General features: G+C 38.6%; 1 protein-coding gene across 1 annotated transcript; it reads left to right on the top strand.

Moving 5' to 3' along the window:
• Positions 1–2,483: 2,483 nt before the first annotated feature.
• LOC121388284 (beta-hexosaminidase subunit beta-like) lies at positions 2,484–14,488 on the top strand. The gene is made up of 11 exons (XM_041519568.1): positions 2,484–2,886; positions 3,655–3,767; positions 4,430–4,540; positions 5,095–5,196; positions 6,081–6,189; positions 7,016–7,217; positions 8,094–8,259; positions 11,543–11,735; positions 12,261–12,351; positions 12,919–13,023; positions 14,347–14,488. The coding sequence occupies exons 1-11, from the start codon at positions 2,484–2,486 to the stop codon at positions 14,411–14,413; spliced, it is 1,662 nt and encodes a 553-aa protein (XP_041375502.1). The 3' UTR covers positions 14,414–14,488.
• The last annotated feature ends 4,839 nt before the right edge of the window (positions 14,489–19,327 follow it).

Here is a 19,327-nt window from a genome sequence, read left to right as displayed (position 1 = left end):
AGGAAAACCCCACCCCGTATATATACTAATTTCACATTTCACGTTAATAATGCATGTTAAATGATCTAAAAAAAATATCCTGCGTATTGTCCCCCTAAGAAAACTATGTACTCGTCCTGAAAAAAAGAAATCATCAACGTTTTTGGATTCCCCCCAAAATATAAAACATAACAGTAAAAACAACACGGTAAATTTTGACATAGTTTTAGAGAGGAAACCCGCTACATTTCCCCATTAATAGTAAGGGATCTTTTATATGCACCATCCCACAGACAGCATAGCACATACCATTGTCTTTAATATACCAGATACCAGTCGTGGTGCACTGACTGGAACTAAACGAGAAATAGCCCAATGGGCCCACCAACGGGGGTCGATACTAGACCGACCGCGCATCAGACGTGCACGTTATCCACAGGGCATGGGTGGGACATAGCCCAGTGGTAAAGCGCTCGCTCGATGTGCGGTCGGTCTGGGATCGATTCCCGTCGGTGAGCCCATTGGGCTATTTCTCGTTCCAGCCAGTGCTCCACGACTGGTATATCAACGGCCGTGGTGTGTACTACCCTGTCTGTGAGATGGTGCATAAAAATATCCCTTGCTGCTAATCGGAAAGAGTAGCCCATGAAGTGGCGACAGCGGATTTCCTCCCTCAATATCTGTGTGGTCCTTAACCATATGTCTGACGCCATATAACCGTAAATTAAATGTGTTGAGTGCGTTGTTAAATCAAACATTTCCTTTTCCAAGGACAGCAGAGATACTTTACATGTTACAGACTAGTAACTAGTAGCAAGAGATCTTTCATATGCACCATCCCACAGACAGGGTAACACATACCACGACCTTTGTTTCCCCAGTTGTATAGCATTGGCTGGAACGAGATATAGCCCAAGCTTCCTACCGACACATTGTAATGAAGTGAAATGATTGTCCCACTAAACTATCTGTTTCAAGGATACAACCTACCAGTCTAAATACCACGTGTTATCTTGTAATTGCCTGGTATTAAGATAGTATCGCACAGATAAACTATATTAACAGTTTAGATTAAAGCGGCGATGTCGACTCTCCGTCAATTGTCATATTCTAGGAGTACAAAATACAAACGCAGCTTGTGACGAATGCATTTTTGAGTAACAATAAAACACCTGTTCTAAATTCGAAAATTACCCCCACGCCTACCCCAAACAACAGATTAAACCCCAAACGAGAACGTGATCTAACAGCCGAAGTCTGGTTTCGCTATATTATAAGACCATTTACTATTAATGCCAAATACTAACATACTTACAGGTTTAATAAACGTCTGTTATTACCACCAAGGTTATTGCCAGCTGCCTTTATTCAACACAGACGTCTATCGCTATAATAATCTACTGTTTCAAAATATCCAAATAGTATTTGAAAATTTTGAAACAGTAGATTATTAACCCACGTGTTAAAATGGAGATTAATACATTTCTGTGTGACCTAATTAGCAAATATACTAAAAACAAAATATTATGGAAAAGTGGTGTGAGAATGTAAAATATTGAATGTAGATTACGTATTCTAAATGATTAGCAAATAACAGTTTTCATTTCAGTTACGTCTATTTTCGTGCTTCTATCCAATCACAGTTCAAACACGCTGTCATGGGCACACACCTCAGCTATTTGAACAATCTGATTAAAATTAACTCTACTGGTCTCACCAGTAGATCTAACAGCATTGCGTGGACTCCTATGTCCAGGTGACATTTCATCTATAAATAACAATTTAAATATCGACCAATTACACTTCGCCTTTTATAACGTTATTCGGGAGCATACAAATTCTAAAAATATCGGTCGAGACTATTTATGCAATAGGCGAACTTGTTGGTCTATTTCAACATTGAAAAAACAGGGGGAAAAGTGCAGTAATAAACTCTGGATTGCATACTAGTATAAACAGATTTTATGGCTATACCATCACGGGATTTTTTTTCGTCTTGAAACGAATTTTATATAAAATGTTATGTTGAAATTAGTTTCCGGCATACTTCGTAATTCACCCGAATCATTTCGTAACCCTCGGCATAATCCCGAATGTTTTCAAATTCTTTTCAACTCATTGTCATGATTTTGCAAGTAAGGTTTTGATTGGTCGAATGAACGGTCAACTGGACATGAGCTCCAACGGGCTGCTGTCAGATCCATATGTAATAGTGGAGCTAATTTTAATTAGATTGCTATCTGAACTGTATGTCCAAGACAGTGGGTTAGTGGTTAGTTGTTAGTGACATGGTAAGTCAGTGTAGTGGTCTTACACCTACCCATTGAGTCATGGTGGGAGTCGGTACAGGAATTCGAACACAGTACCTAGCAACCTTAGGTCCGATGGTTCAACGGCTTCATCACCGGGGTCAGTGGATGATAACAACATACTCGAGATTGCTGCTTTAATGAGTGGTGTATCACCAATATACAGATATCTTACTGTATGTACGTCAGACCATCATGCAGGCAATGAAGGCAATACGCTCAGTTACATTGGTAGTAGTTCTGAGTCTGGTGTTGGCTGAATGCCGACATCGTCGGCGTCGTAATGAGTATCCCGACCCACCGCCCAAGACGAAGGGCGTGCCGTGGCCGATGCCAGCTCAGTACTCAACATCACCGCTGGTGTTTCACGTGGATGGTCTGAATTTTGAGTTTGTTGCCACCGGGAAGACGTGCATCACTTTGGAAGAGGCCTTCCGGCGCTACTACAAGATTATATTCGGTAACGACAACAACAGCGGTACACGGTGGAATCGGCATGATGATGATGGTGATGATGACGAGGTTGTTGTTAAGAATATATCTGTTAACGTTCACGAGTGTGAAGACGTCTACCCCACGCCATCTTCAGACGAATCTTGTGAGTATGGCGTACTAATATTTAATACATGTTTTTCTGTCTGTCTGTCCTTAAAACCTCAAAGTTTTGACTCGAAGCGTGAATAAAGCCTAGGAACATCAACGTGATAGAAACTCCATAAAAACCATATGTTCTAGTAATTAAATCTCAAGATTTTACCAATCTCTGCTCCAAAATTCACGTTTACATATTTCATTCTTTTAAATAATGCTACTATTGTTCAGACTTGGTTTTGTTGTTTTTTTAGGTTTTTTGTCTTTGTCTTTGTGTTGTTGTTGTTGTTGTTTTGGGTTTTTTTTTCCTTGTTCCAACCAGTGCACCACAACTGGTCAAAGTCCGTGGTATGTGTTTTCCTGTCTGTGGGAGAGTGCATACAAAAGATCCCTTGCTGCATTACGAAACATGTAGTGTGTTTCCTCTGATGAATACGTGTCAGAATACCATACCAATCCAATCCAATCCAATCCAATCCAATCCAATACAATACAATATTTATTGCAACCATTGTATGAATATACTGGTTAAGGGGACGATTATTTAATCACTGTGCTCTAGTGGTGTCGTTAAACAAAACAAACTTTAACTTTGGTTTTGTTTTTGTTTCTGTTTCTGTTTTCGTTTTCGTTTTTTGTAGGGGTTTTTTAGTGGGGTTTTTTCTTCTTTAATTATCCCTTTTTCTATTCGCTAACACTAACACAATTGTGAGATTTTCACCGTTGAAGCCATATTTGTGCAATAATTTGGACTGAAGTTAATTATATTTTACAGATGAGTTGAAGCTGAGTTCTACCACGCAGTCTCTGACGTCATCGTCGGTGTGGGGGGCACTGCGGGGGTTGGAGACGTTCAGTCAGATCGTGTATCGCAACGACGTGGGGGCGGTTTGTGTTTTACGTAACATACTTTTTAAAGTTATTGTTGAATATATCCAATTATTATGGCCAGAATAAGATGTTTTGACATCATGATCTTATACTGCCGTCACATGTACATATTATAAGATAAAGTTGAAATTAAATTAATTTTGTTCTATAAATAATGCATGCATTTAAAAATAATCTGCATACTTCATAAATAATATAACATATAATATACAAATAGCATACTTAATACAGGCCTAACGTATACTTCGAGATTGAAATTTGATGATAGAAGTTCTGTACCGGTACTACTACCATTACCACTACCATTACCACTACCACTACCACTACCACTACCACTACCACTACCACTACTACTACCACTACTACTACTACTACTACTACTACTACTACTACTACTACCATTACAACTACCACTACTACTACCATTACCACTACCACTACCACTACCACTACTACTACTACTACTACTACTACTACCACTACTACTACTACTACTACTACTACTACTACTACTACTACTACTACTACCACTACCATTACCACTGCCACTACTACTTCTTCTTTTATTTTTAAATTTGTTTATTGACGTATTTAATGCGAGAGATAAGTGAGCACCTTGTATGAGCACCTTGTATGACCACCATATTAAACTATTTCAGTACATAGTGAACGAGACGACCATCTCCGACTCACCGCGGTTTGGTTACAGGGGAATCTTCATCGATACCTCGTTACACTACATCCCAGTCTTCATTCTGCTACAAAATCTGGTAGGATGTGCTCTATACTTTAACAATCTGGGTTTTTTTTAATCAGTATAAAATATCTGACATATCAAGTCTCAAGTAAAAATGATTCATTTTACCTCAAAACCAAACAAACATTCTACATCTCTCTTTCTCTGTCCGTGTCTGTCGGTCGGTCGGTCGGTCGGTCGGTCGGTCGAGGTATATATCTCTCTCTCTCTCTCTCTCTCTCTCTCTCTCTCTCTCTCTCTCTCTCTCTCTCTCTCTCTCTCTCTCTCTCTCTCTCTCTCTCTCTCTCTCTCAATTACTCTATCTTTGTCCGCTGTACATTTTGTCCACAACCGCAAATTAACGTTTGGTCGATTCGTTCATTAAATGTCCCCCATTAATTGACCTTACATTTAACCAAACACACACACGCACGCACGCACACACACAACACACAAACACAAACACACCACTTCAAACTTTCCCCTACAAAACCAATCAAGTAACCTATATTTTAACTTAATATTTTACCACAAATATATATTGTCATTCATATGTGATCTTTAATAGAAAAACGTTCTATTTACCAGGACGCCATGGCATACAACAAGATGAACGTTTTCCACTGGCACATTACCGACGACACGTCCTTCCCCTACGTCAGTAAAACATTCCCGTCACTCAGTCAGCAGGTAAAACTAAAAACTAAAGAAATACAAATTCCGAAATGGGATCGTTCGCACTCCCAAACCCTCATCGTTGAAGCATATACTTTGCAACACTATATGACACAATAATCGGTACACCACTGTTTGTTACCATACGTATATTTGTATTGAATGAATGAATGAATGTTTAACGACACCCCAGTACGAACAATGCCACGGGTATTGGGTGTCAAACTATAGTAAATATAATTTTATAGCAACAATATAAGAAATATTCCACGTGACTGTATAGGCATTTTCACTAAAAGACAATAATTATATTGAATATTTTGTGATAAAGTGTGTGTCCTTTCTTGCGTCGTGTAATATAATGTGATTGAATATAAAATATTTTCTTTTTAAAGGAACATTCCTGAGTTTGCTGCAATTTTTAAGATGTTATCAACTAACAGAGACTTTTTGACGACTGTAATTACATATCAAATATATTGTTCTGCATAAAATATTAGTGGCTGTATATTAAACGTGTTTCTGATGATTCTAATATTTGTACTAGGTTAAATTTCATTTTATTTCCTAAAAAAATATTTTTTCGTACGTACGAAATTATTTGAGGACAAAATCTAGTCTGGGCTTCTTACAAATATTAAGACGACCAGAAACACATTGAATATACAGACACCGATATTCTAAATAAGAAAATATATTTAATATGTAAATTTAATCGTAGAAATATTTCATTAGTCGGAAACATCTTACAATGCAGCAAACTCAGGAATGTCCCTTTAAGCAGTAAATGTTAAATATTTTTTCAACGAAGATCAAAAAGTTGTATTACTTTCTGAACATTTGTATCGCATGCCATGAGCTAATGTTTTAATGTTAATACTATATACAATTGTATGTAGGGAGCATACAGCCCGTATAACCATGTTTACACTCAAGATGATATCAGAACGGTTCTTGAATACGCCAGGCTACGTGGAATTAGAGTAATGATGGAATTCGACATGCCAGGTAAGATAATAATACCATAATAATAGGCCTAATCATGCACTGCTAATGTTAATGCTTCAATTAATAATAGGCCTAATCATGCACTGCTAATGTTAATGCTTCAATTAATAATAGGCCTAATCATGCACTGCTAATGTTAATGCTTCAATTAATAATAGGCCTAATCATGCACTGCCAATGTTAATGCTTCAATTAATAATAGGCCTAATCATGCACTGCCAATGTTAATGCTTCAATTAATAATAGGCCTAATCATGCACTGCCAATGTTAATGCTTCAATTTAAAACCAAAGTAAAAAAAAAATGAAACAAGAAACAAAACAGAAAACAAAACCCCCACTCCCACAACCAACAATAACAATAAACAAAACACCTCTGCAATACTAGTATATGAAACACACACACACACATGCACATCGACACACACATACATCCATACATGTACACACACACATATACGCATGCACGCACAGACACACACACAAACACGAACACACAAATATTAGTATTAGGTATGGTATAAGTAAGCAGACTATTCCATAGTATGTTCACGATAATGAATGAATGAATGAATGAATGAATGAATGTTTAACGACACCCCAGCACAAACATACACATCGGCTATTGGGTGTCATAAATGGTAAGTATATGAAATTTTCAGTACCATGGGAACAAACATAGGCATTGCAAGCGGGGGAAAGGGGGGCGGGGTGAGGGTCGAAGCACTGCGGCTAATTCCGACAATAATACATTAGCCATCTTCCTATACCTTTAAACAAACGTGTGCCTATGTAAGACTCCTTTATGTAAGTATTGTCACACACAGGTCACAGTCTTGCGTGGAGAGCTATCCCCGACTTGCTGGCCAGGTGCTATGACGGCTCCACGCCCACGGGGCAGCTCGGGCCGATGGACCCGACCCTGGAGACGACCTACACGTTTCTGAGAGAGTTCTTCAAAGAGTGGACTGAGACCTTCCCCGACAGTTACCTCCACCTGGGCGGAGACGAGGTCGACATGCGATGCTGGTAACTTTTATAACACATACAGGGGCGGGACGTAGCCCAGTAGTAAAGCGCACGCCTGATGCGTGGTCGATTTAGGGTCGATCCTTCTTGGTGAGGTCTCTTGGGCTATTTCTCGTTCCAGCCAGTGCACTCAGACTGGTATTTCAAAGGCCGTGTTAAGCGCTATCTTGCCTGTGAGATGGTGCATATAAAATACCCCTTACTACTAACGGAAAAATGTAGCGTGTTTCCTCGTTATGACTGTCAAAATTACCATGTGTTTGACATCCAATAGGCGATGATTAAAAAACGACGGGGATCGATCCAACATCGACAGCACATCAGGCGAGCGCTTTACCACTGGGCTACGTCCAGCCCCTCGGTGTAGACGAGGTCGATATGCGCTGCTGGTGACTTTATAACAGACGCAATCAGCATTTAATGTAAAACTATATTTGAAAATAAGGTTACAAAAACTTGAAATCCAACCCATTTTTATTTATTTTCGTGCTTCTGCCCCACTGAGGTTTTAAAAAAGAGAATTTTTTTTTATCCACGGTTACAAAAACATATGGTTAAGGATCATATATATATATATAATAAGAGAGGAAACCAGCTGCCGCCACGCCATGGACTACTCTTTTCGATCAGCAGCAAGGGATCTTTTACATGCACAATCCAACAGACACGACCTAATTATAAAGACAATAGGAACATTGATTCTAGAGTTTTATTGGATTATATTGTAAAGTGTTTGACTGTTTTGTTTGTGTTTTGTGTGTGTGTTGTTTTTTTAAGTAATAAAAATAATAATGAAACTATAATAATTAAAAGAAATTCACCTTGAATTAATCTCTTTATGACATACATATATGTTTGTTGTTGCTTTTGTATCAGGGAAAACAACCCTCGCATCAGAGAGTTCATGGAGAAGATGGGTTACCATGACGACTACACCCGACTTCAGCAGTACTTCTTTAACACAGTACTGGAAGAGTTATCTATCCTTTTTCCGTCAAGAAAGACGTTGGTCTGGCAGGACACGATTGACGTGAATGTCAAGGTAAGCCTGTTAAAGGGACATTCCTGAGTTTGCTCCACTGTAAGATGTTTCCGACTAATAAAATATTTCGACGATTAAACTTACATATTAAATATAGTTTCGTGTTTAGAATATCAGTGTCTGTATACAATCGGAACTCCTCGTACATTTCTACGAAAAATAAACTCGGACACAATGCGTCACCATTTTGGACGGAACTGTTTTCAGTCACATGATCAAAACATGCTCATTCTGTGCTTCAGTGAATAGACAACTACATACAACAACAAATGCATCGAAGAGAATACACGAGAATGATATAATAAAAAAGATAACAGACACATTAGGCTTTAAACCTATTGACAGTTATAGAATATGTCACAGATGTGTAAATAAAATTATTAAATTCCAACATTTTAAAACCCAGATTTTTGAAAATCTACAGAATGCAGGTAATCATATAAGCACAGGGACGCCACCCAGCACTGGTCCGACGCCGAAACGAAGGAAAACTGTTGTTGACAAACTTATTGAGTCTGTTGAGAAGTTAAAAGTACATACAGATCGCCCACATGCCAAAGCTTCATCACGAAGAAAACTAGTTTTTAATGATCATATATATCAAAAGAAAGGTAATTTTATAAACAAATAAATATTCCTGTTGTTATTTTGGACATTTCTTACCGATCGTTTTATATGATAATGGTCCAGCTACGGAGTAAAATGCGTGTCAAATTTATAAATGTATTACAATTTCTTCAATTTTAACTATAATTAAATATGTTGAAGTAACCTTTTTTAGAAGTTTCTAAAACAAATTTGAAAATACAAATCCATCACGAAACAATTTTTTAGTCGTCATATCTTTATCTTTACTCATGAACCACGGGAGCCGCCATATTTGATCGAACTACATTATGTTACGAACTTCGCCCTAACCGCGTCACCAAATACATGAAAATTTGGTGTATTCCTACAACTTGTGTCCGAGCCTATATCTAGCGTAGCGGAATGTGACGAGGTGTTCCGATTTTGTCTGTATATTCAATGTATTTCTGGTTGTGTTAATATTTGTAAGAAGCCCAAACTGGATTTTGTCTTCAAATAATTTGGTACGTACGACAAAAATATACTTTAGGAAATAAAATGAAATTTAACCTAGTACAAATATTAGAACGACCAGAAACACGTTTAATATACAGTCACTAATATTTTATGCAGAAAATAATGTAATTACAATCGTTAAAAGGTCTCTGTTAGTCGATAACATCTTACAAATTGCAGCAAACTCAGATAGGTCCCTGTAAATATATACTTAAATGGTTTATGTTAGGAACATGTATATGTATTAAAGCAACCATAACCCGTAGGTCCATGGGTGGGCATGTCATTATTTCTCTTTAGGTCGCGGTATCAGAATTGATCTACAGGTCTGATTCCTTCTCAATTTTAGGGGACCGTGAAAGTCATCGTCCAAATTATTTAAAACATAGAACGACGACCATCGACTTATTTTCATTCAAACGTCCATCCACTAATATATCGATTACAGATCACTAATTAACCAAATAAAGCCATAGCACATTTTGTCCAAAGCCTTTTGGTCCTGAAGATGCAGTCCAGGTTGCTGGTCTGTGTCCCCGGGACAGTCTGCTTGAAACTTAATTGGATATAGGCAAGTCACCGGCACGCTCAACAATTCTGAGAGAGCAGTTTATCGATGCTATATTTAGCTACTAATAATGGTCCCACGATTACTGCAATAAACTTCAACTTAAACACATTGCTATAAGCATTACGCTGAGGCTTTGTGCTTCAGCATTTGTAATTAGTCAACAATGTACATCGCATGCTTTAGTATTGACGCTTTTATATTTTTTTTTTTACCTTTTAATATTTTTTTCAGGGTAATTTTATTAGTATTTAAAATGATTTTAAATATTTTAAAGTAATATCAATATAGTAAATATTCACAGTGTGCACAGTAATTTTTAACCAGCTTTGTTCTCTGTGCAATTATAATTGTTTCTGGTAAAATATTAAAGATTGTGGAACATTTTATGCAATTAACGAATATTTGTGTTTTCAAAGATATTCAATTATGCGATATAATTTTCTGTGCAGCAGAAAAATATGCAAATAACCTAGTTATGCTATAAACCGATATTAAAATAACCTAGTTGTGCTATAAAGCGATATGCAAATAATCGATTTAAGCTATAAACCGATATGTAATTAAGTGGAATTGACCGCTTAATTTCATAGCCCCGGTGCATGTAAAAAAAATTGCTAATAACCGGTATAACCAATTATCCGATAGAGCCACATTCCCAGATTATAACTAATAGTAAACTGTACAAATGCCTAATGGACCGTACTGGTAACTGCAGAACAAACACTGCCACTGTCATAACAAAGAATCCCAATATCTGTATATATTTCATTTGTTTATTTAAAGCACCATGGGGTTTATCCCAAATGTAGCATTCAGTTTAGACTAATAGTAGGGTTTGTTTTTGTTGTTGTTGTAATTATGAAAACCTCATCTGTTTAGCTAATGACAGCTAATAATATTTTTTTAATACGACCTTGAACCCTGGTTGAATATAAACAGAAATATATTTTAAAATTTAGTAAAACGAACGAAATGTTTTAACATAATTATTTATTGAAATGTAGCCAATCATATTAGTTTTAACAAGGTCAGTTTAAAAGTAGCTAATGATAACAATTATAACATGATAAATTTAATGGTTGTCACTCAATCAATTTTAACATATCTATTTATTGAAGGTCGCTAATAATACCATTTTAGCACATCTTTTTAAAGGTAGCCCACGGTATCATTTTAACATATATCTATTTAAAGGTCGCCAGTAATAACATTTTAAATATAATCTATTTAAAGGTACCCAATTATAATATTTTAACATAATCTATTTTTAGATTTCCAGTAATATCAATTTTAACATAATCTCTTGTTAGGTATCCAATGTATCCAAGGTATCCTTTTAACATGATTTATTTTTAGGTATCCAGTGGTAAAACGTTTAACACAAATCTATTTTTAGCTATCCAATGATAACACTTTTAATACAATCCATTTTAAAAAATCCAATGATAACACGTTTAACATAATCTGTGTTTTTGAGACCTGGTATCCAGTGATAGCGTACTTGAACCATAACTGGATATAAGTTCGACAATAATTCTAAACAAACGATATGCGATCTATTTAAAGGTATATGCGATCTATTTAAAGGGTTATGTGATCTATTTAAAGGTATACATGCTCTATTTAAAGGTACCCAACACCACGATCGTGGAGATTTGGAAAGACATGGACCCTGGCTACAGGGAGGAGCTGGCCAAGACGACGAGTCTCGGCTACACGACGTTGTTGTCGGCGTGCTGGTACCTCAATTACATCACCGTCAACATCTCCACCACCATCCACTGGCCAGACTACTACCTCTGTGATCCGCACGACTTTGACGGTGAGAGATCCTTGCTAGGCATATGTTAATATAGCTGTCCCGTATCCAAGAGAGGGTCCTTAGTTAATTAATGACAGAACACCTCAGTTTGCCCTGGGACCTAGAATACCGTCAATCATACCTTTTCATGTAGGATTAATTGAAATACCGTATTCCCTCCCCCCCCAAAAAAAAAACAAAAAAACAAACAAAAAAAACAAAAAAAAACACCTGAAATGTTCACCATTTCACTATTCTAGGAAGGTTGCCTTCCCAGATCTAGACTCCTTTCCTTTTAGAATATGCATACTTACGAAAAAAATATATCTTTCAGCAATGCTGTTGCTGTGTTAGGAACAATGGACACATATAGTTGCTAACCCATCCATATTTCTTGATGACATTGTGTCATTGGTTAAATGTGATCACTAATAGACGCTTAAGCATGGATCCCGATGTTCGCAACAAGAACACGCATATGCCACACCCAAACCCCATGAGTTTATACTCCGTAAGCTAAATACAAGTTCTGTATGTCTTTTGAAGGTACTGAAGCCCAGAAGAAGCTGGTCATAGGCGGAGAGGCCTGCATGTGGACCGAATTCGTGGACGGAACAAACGTTATCCCTAGATTGTGGTCAGTAAATATAATATATGTTTGCCTGTCCGTATAGCTCATGTCCGAACTGTACACATTTGATATTAATACTCAATACACTGACTGTCGGATGATCTTAATGAACTTAGGTCCATGAAAAGTATTTCAAAACTTCAAAAGGAACACATAAAACTGTTCTAGTGGAGATGTTTGCGGGGGTGGTGGTGTTTGATGATGATGATTAATGATGATAATGATGACAAGGATGATGATGATAGTAATGATGATGACGATGATGATAGTAATGATAGCGATGATGATGACGACGACGACAACGACGATGACGACGACGACGATGATGATGATGATGATGATGATGATGATAATGATGATGATGTCAGCTGATGATAACCGCCTGGACGGTATTTCTAGGACGGACGTTAATGGGTGGGTCAATATGAATAAAAACCCAACTGGTATTTCGCTACATGGACAACTAGTCTTACCGACTAGCAGAAATTGATATTTTATATACACTTTATTTTTTCCCACATCCATGGAATAGTGGTTGTCAAAAATGCATGATTTGTGGTTTTTTCCATTCAGGCCACGAGCTGCCGCAGCAGCGGAACGTTTATGGAGTCCCCAATCTATCCGAGACATCGAGGAAGCGGCGCCACGAATTGAAGAACATCGCTGTAGAATGCTCAGGTAATGATTTAGTTCCTAAGGTAACTGATATCAATATTTTGACTTCGTAATATACATTTGCGCATGGGTCATGGAAAATTAATGTAAAAAATATGTTTTGTTTAACGATACCACCAGAGCACATTGATTTATTAATCATCGGCTACTGGGTGTCAAACATTTGGTAATTTTGACATATACTATTAGAGAGGAAACCTGCTACATTTTTTCCATTAGTAACAAAAGGATTTTTTAAATGCACCATCCCACATACAGGATACCACATGCCATGGCATTCTATATATCAGTCGTGGTGCACTGGTTGGAACGAGAAATTGCCCAATGGGCCCACCGATGCGGATCGATCCCAGACCAACCGCGCATGATATGAGTGTTGTACTACTGGGCTACATCCCGCCCCGATACAATGAATGAATGAACATTTCAACGAAACATCAACATAGAATACTATACATCGGCTTTTGATGTCGAAACAAATATATAAAACTGACGATTCTTTTACTATCAGAAGCTAAAAAGCATATTTGTTGAACGACACACATTGTATATCTTTTACCAATGGCTATTAGGTAATTTATATGTGAAGACAATAATAAAAATAGGTTTTTTTTTTTTTTATGAGCAGGAACGTTACTTGGTACAAAGCGCAAGAAGAAACAACACATCAAAAACGATGACTTATTTCGCATAATAAAAGATGTGTATTTATACCACCAGGTTACAGTGGAGAGAGAAAAATCCAGACCACCTTATTCAGAAAGAAAGAAAGAAAGAAGTGTTTTATTTAACGACGCACTCAACACATTTTATTTACGGTTATATGGCGTCAGATATATGGTTAAGGACCACACATATTTTGAGAGGAAACCCGCTGTCGCCACTACATGGGCTACTCTTCCGATTAGCAGCAAGGGATCTTTTATTTGCGCTTCCCACAGACAGGATAGCACAAACCATGGCCTTTGTTGAACCAGTTATGGATCACTGGTCGGTGCAAGTGGTTTACACCTACCCATTGAGCCTTGCGGAGCACTCACTCAGGGTCTGGAGTCGGTATCTGGATTAAAAATCCCATGCCTCGACTGGGATCCGAACCCAGTACCTACCAGCCTGTAGACCGATGGCCTGCCACGACGCCACCGAGGCCGGTCTACCTTATTCAGTGACCTTTAATAAACAGTGTGCTGTCTTAACGGACCACGATGTAATACACATTACGGTTACTGTTTAATACAAGTCTGACAGTATTTGAAAATATCGACATAAGGTAAATTAATTTGCATCTATCAATTCAGTTTAAAATATGCTTCTTATATTTTTCAGACGTGGGATACAAGCCGAGCCAATCAATGGACCGGGATTCTGCGAGGAGGAAGTCACAAATCACTGACGAAACTGCCTTTGTGTACAGTCTATTTATTGTAAATATATGGCGTATGACCCACAATAAAAACACATACTCAAATATTTAGGGGTTTTTTTGTTTTTATATGAGTGTTTCTGAGGAAGCCACTGATAAATTCTCAAAAAAAGAAAAAAAAGAAAAGAAATATATTTAATGACGCACTCAACACATTTTAAGTACGGTTAAACATGGTATCGGACATATTGTTAAAGAACACGGAGATAATTAGAGAGAAAACCCGCTGCCGACACTATGGGCTACTATTTTCGATTAGCAGAAATGTCTCTTTTATATGCACCATCCCACAGACAGGAGTTTTATTAAACCAGTTGTGGAGCATTGGCTGGAACGAGAAATAGCCAAATTGGCCCAACGATGGGGATTGATCCTAGACCGACCCGCACATCAGACGAGCGCTTTACCACTGGGATACGCCCCGCTCCCATTTTCTCAACACATTAAAGGGAAATAACTCCTTAGCACATTATAAAGTAAACTAGCACGAAAAGAAAAGAAGAGTAAAGTTTGTTTTATTTAACGACGCCACTAGAGCACATTGATTTTTTTTCTTATCATCGGCTATTGGACGTCAAACATATGGTCATTCTGTCACTGTGGGTTTTTTTTTTAGAGGAAACTCGCTGTCGCCACATAGGCTACTCTTTTACGACAGGCAGCAAGGGATCTTTTATTTGCGCTTCCCACAGGCAGGATAGCACAAACCATGGCCTTTGTTGAACCAGTTATGGATCACTGGTCGGTGCAAGTGGTTTACACCTACCCATTGAGCCTTGCGGAGCACTCACTCAGGGTTTGGAGTCGGTATCTGGATTATAAAAATCCCATGCCTCGACTGGGATCCGAACCCAGTACCTACCAGCCTGTAGACCGATGGCCTAACCACGATGCCACCGAGGCCGGTAAACTAGCACGAAGACACTTGGCCCAGATAATACGTACGGAAACACACTGCATTTCCTACAGAACAGAGGCAAATGATTTTTTAGGGAAGCACATACTACGACATTGGATTACCAGAAAACTGTTTGGGACAGGAAAACCCCCGACAAAGTATACCGAGGAGAATCGATCCAAGAAACCATCGTACCTCGAGCGCGAGTTCAACATCCAGCCCCTATAATAACACAAACCATCGTAATGAGATAATATGTAGGCTTACACTCAGCTCCTGTTTTTAATTTTAGTAGTATAATTTCAGTAAAATTGATCATTGTTGGCCCCACCCTGAAATAAGTACATTTTAAAATCCTGACTGAATGAATGTACATGCGGTTATACCCATGGCATCTCTCTGGTCTTTAAATGTGCATGATACAACTATAAATAGCATCTAAAAATGAAAAAATATTTAATTCCAAATATATTTATTTATTCAATTTACTCTTTTAAAAAAATAAAACGTTCAAGCACGCTGTCCTGGGCACACGCCTAAGCTATCTGGACTGCCTGTCCAGAACAGTGGGTTAATAGCTGTTAGAGAGAAGTCTGTGTAGTGGCCTTATACCTACCCACCGAGTCGTTATCCTCACTCTGGGTGGGAGTCGGTACCGGGATGCGGAACCCAGTACCTACCAGTCTTATGTGCGATGGTTTAACCACTACACCACCGAGACCGGTATATATTTATTTATCATAGCTATAAAAAATTATTATTCAAAGTATATAGTACCTGTCGGTGGACCCATTCGTCTGTTTCTCATTCCAGCCAGTGCACCACGACTGGTATATCAAAGACAGCGGTATGTGTTACTCTGTCTGTGGGATGGTGCATATGAAAGAGCTCTTGTTACTAATAGAAAAAACCGGCCTTGGTGGCGTCGTGGTTAAGCCATCGGACATACGGCTGGTAGGTACAGGGTTCGCAGCCCGGTACCGACTCCCACCCAGAGCGAGGTTTAACGACTCAATTGGTAGGTGCAAAGCCATACACTCTCTTCTCTCTCAATAACCATTAACACTTAACAACCATTAACCATTAACACTTAACAACTAACCCACTATCCTGGATAGACAGCCCGGGATAGCTGAGGTGTGTGTGCCCAGGACAGCGTACTTGGACTTTAATACAAGGATGAAAATAAATTGAAATGAATGAAATAATAGAAAAAATGTAGCGGGTTTCCTCTCTAAGACTATATGCCAAAATTACCAAATGTTTAACATCCAATAGCCGATGATTAATAAATAAATGTGCTCTAGTGGTGTCGTTAAACAAAACAAACTTTCTCGTTCCATGAAATCAATCATGACAGAAGGAAATGTTTTATTTAATGACGCATTCAACACATTTTATTTACGGTTATATGGCGTCAGACCACACAGATGTTGAGAGAGAAACCGGCTGTCGCCACTTCATGGGCTACTCTTTTCGATTAGCAGCAAGGGATCTTTTATATGCACCATCCTACAGACAGTATAGTACATATCAAGGCCTTTGTTACATCAGTTGTGGAGCACTGGATGGAACGAGAAATAGCCCAATGGGGACACCGACGGGGATCGATCCTAAACCGACCGCGCATCGAGCGATCGCTTTACCACTGGGCTACGTCCCTCCCCGATCAATCACGACAGAACTGCTTTGTCTTCCAGTGCGGATTGTCTCCCTTTCATCACGTCATATTGTCACTGAAATGGACCACAAGCTTGATTAGTACTCACAAAGGCACTTATTGAGGAGACTGGTTGAACAGAAGCCAAACGTTCGTTAGGACTGGTCTAAAAATTACCATAGGGGGAATCAACAATACTTTACCATATTCACTAATAATTAAAAACAAAAATGTTTTGTTTAAATAGTGTTAGCTACATTATTTCTTACCTGTATTAAAAGATACGTTTAAGTAGCAAGCCAAATATATACATAGATATTATATAAAACAAAAAACACGCGAAAACGTGTTATTTTGATCCACCCACCTACACGCCGGGTGGGAGTCGGTGAACTAAAAGAGAGTGAACGGAATACAATTGGTTAACTGATTACATCAAAAGTATTAGCAAACCAAAGTCCTTGATGGGCCATCACCAGTTCTAAGAGCAGTGGACAACAAAGTAACCGGTAAGTTGGTTTTACAAAAACAGTTTGTCTAAATTAATCATCGGCTATTGAATGTTAAGCATTTGGTAATTTTGACATAGTCTTAAAGAGGAAACCCCCTACACTTTTTTCCATTTAGTAGCAAGGGATCTTTTACATGCACCATCCCACAGCCAGGATAGCACATACCACGGTCTTTGATATACCAGTCGTGGTGCAATGGCTGGAACGAGAAATAACCCAATAGGCCCACCGACGGGGATCGATCCCAAACAGCCCGCGCATCTAGCGAGTGTTTTACCACTGGGCCATGTCTCGCCCGCGGTAAGTTGGTGAAACATTTTTATAGGCCTAATGTGTAAATTAATTTTGGAATATTACTAATATTGTCTTTTCTTTTTCAATTAAATATTACATTAACTGTTAGCAAGTATTTTCAATGACGAGTTTAGTAATACGTATTCATGCCTGTGGAAGGGTCGGGACGTAGCTCAGTGGTACAGTGTTCGCCTGATGTGCAATCGATTTAGGATCGATTCTCGTCGGTAGACTCATTGGGCTATTTCTCTTTCCAGCCAGTGTTCCATAACAGGTGTAACAAAGCCCGTGGTATGTACTATCGTGTCTGTGGGATGGTGCATATAAAAGATCCCTTGCTGCTAATCGAAAAAAGTAGCTCATATAGTGGCGACAGCGGGTTTCCTCTCTCAATATCTGTGTGGTCCTCAACCATATGTCCGACGCCATATAACCGTAAATAAAATGTGCTGAGTGCGTCGTTAAATAAACCATTTCCTTCCTTCCTTCGTGCCTGTGGAAAATGGTGGGTGGGAGAATGGTCGGCGGGGAGACTATGCCGCCCACTCGAGGACAAAAATGTACTTTACTCTTCTACTCTATGTAAATACAGATACAAATCTGCCCCCCCCCCCCCCCCCCCACCACCACTACAAATATCGTTCCTACGGGCCTGATATTCTCCATCCAGTAAAAGGGTTGGGCGCTTAACTCGGGAGGTAAAACTGTAGCCTGAGGTGGAGGGGGTCGCACAATTTATCATTTTCTGTGGACCAGTCGGGGTTTTCCACCGCTACAATCAGCGTCCCACGACTTGTATATATACATGTGCATAAGGCCTTGGTATGTGATGCCCTATACATGGAAAAGTGCTTATAAATGATTATGTGCAGCTATTCAGTAGGGGTATTCAATGTGGCGGTATCGGGTTTGCTTTCTCACTATGTAGAATATTGTATGTGGCGGTATTGGGTTTGCTTTCTCACTATGTAGAATATTCTATATGGCGGTATTGGGTTTGTTGTGGCACTATCTGGAGTATGAACCCAGTATGTACTCGGATTTGTTTTTTGTTACAGGATCAATGGAGGTGCTACACGTTATGGTTGGTGTCCTTGTGGCCAACTGCGTAAGTAGATCTGGTATTCTTTAATTAGAATGTAGTGACATTGTATAACGTACAGAGCCGATATACGTATCATATTGCTAATAAAAATAAACAAATAAATAAACGAACGAACGAATGAATGAAAAAATTAATAAAGTTAGTGTTATTTATTTTGAATTATTTTTAAGTGCGAGGTATTTAATGGTAGTGCACTCACCTGCGGCAGGGGAGGGTGGAGTATGATGGTATGGTGTATCGTAGGATCGACACTCCATCGTTTGTGTGTGTGTGTGTGTGTGTGTGTGTGTGTGTGTGTGTGTGTGTGTGTGTGTGTGTGTGTGTGTGTGTGTGTGTGTGTGTGTGTGTGTGTGTGTGTGTGTGTGTGTGTGTGTGTGTGTGTGTGTGTGTGTGTGTATTTGTGTTATGTTTTTAT

The sequence above is a fragment of the Gigantopelta aegis genome, chromosome 2 (assembly GCF_016097555.1).
Source record: "Gigantopelta aegis isolate Gae_Host chromosome 2, Gae_host_genome, whole genome shotgun sequence".
Classification (NCBI taxonomy): Eukaryota; Metazoa; Mollusca; class Gastropoda; order Neomphalida; family Peltospiridae; genus Gigantopelta; species Gigantopelta aegis.
The sequence above is the reverse complement of the archived record's forward strand: the minus strand, read 5'-3'. Positions and strand labels throughout refer to the sequence as shown.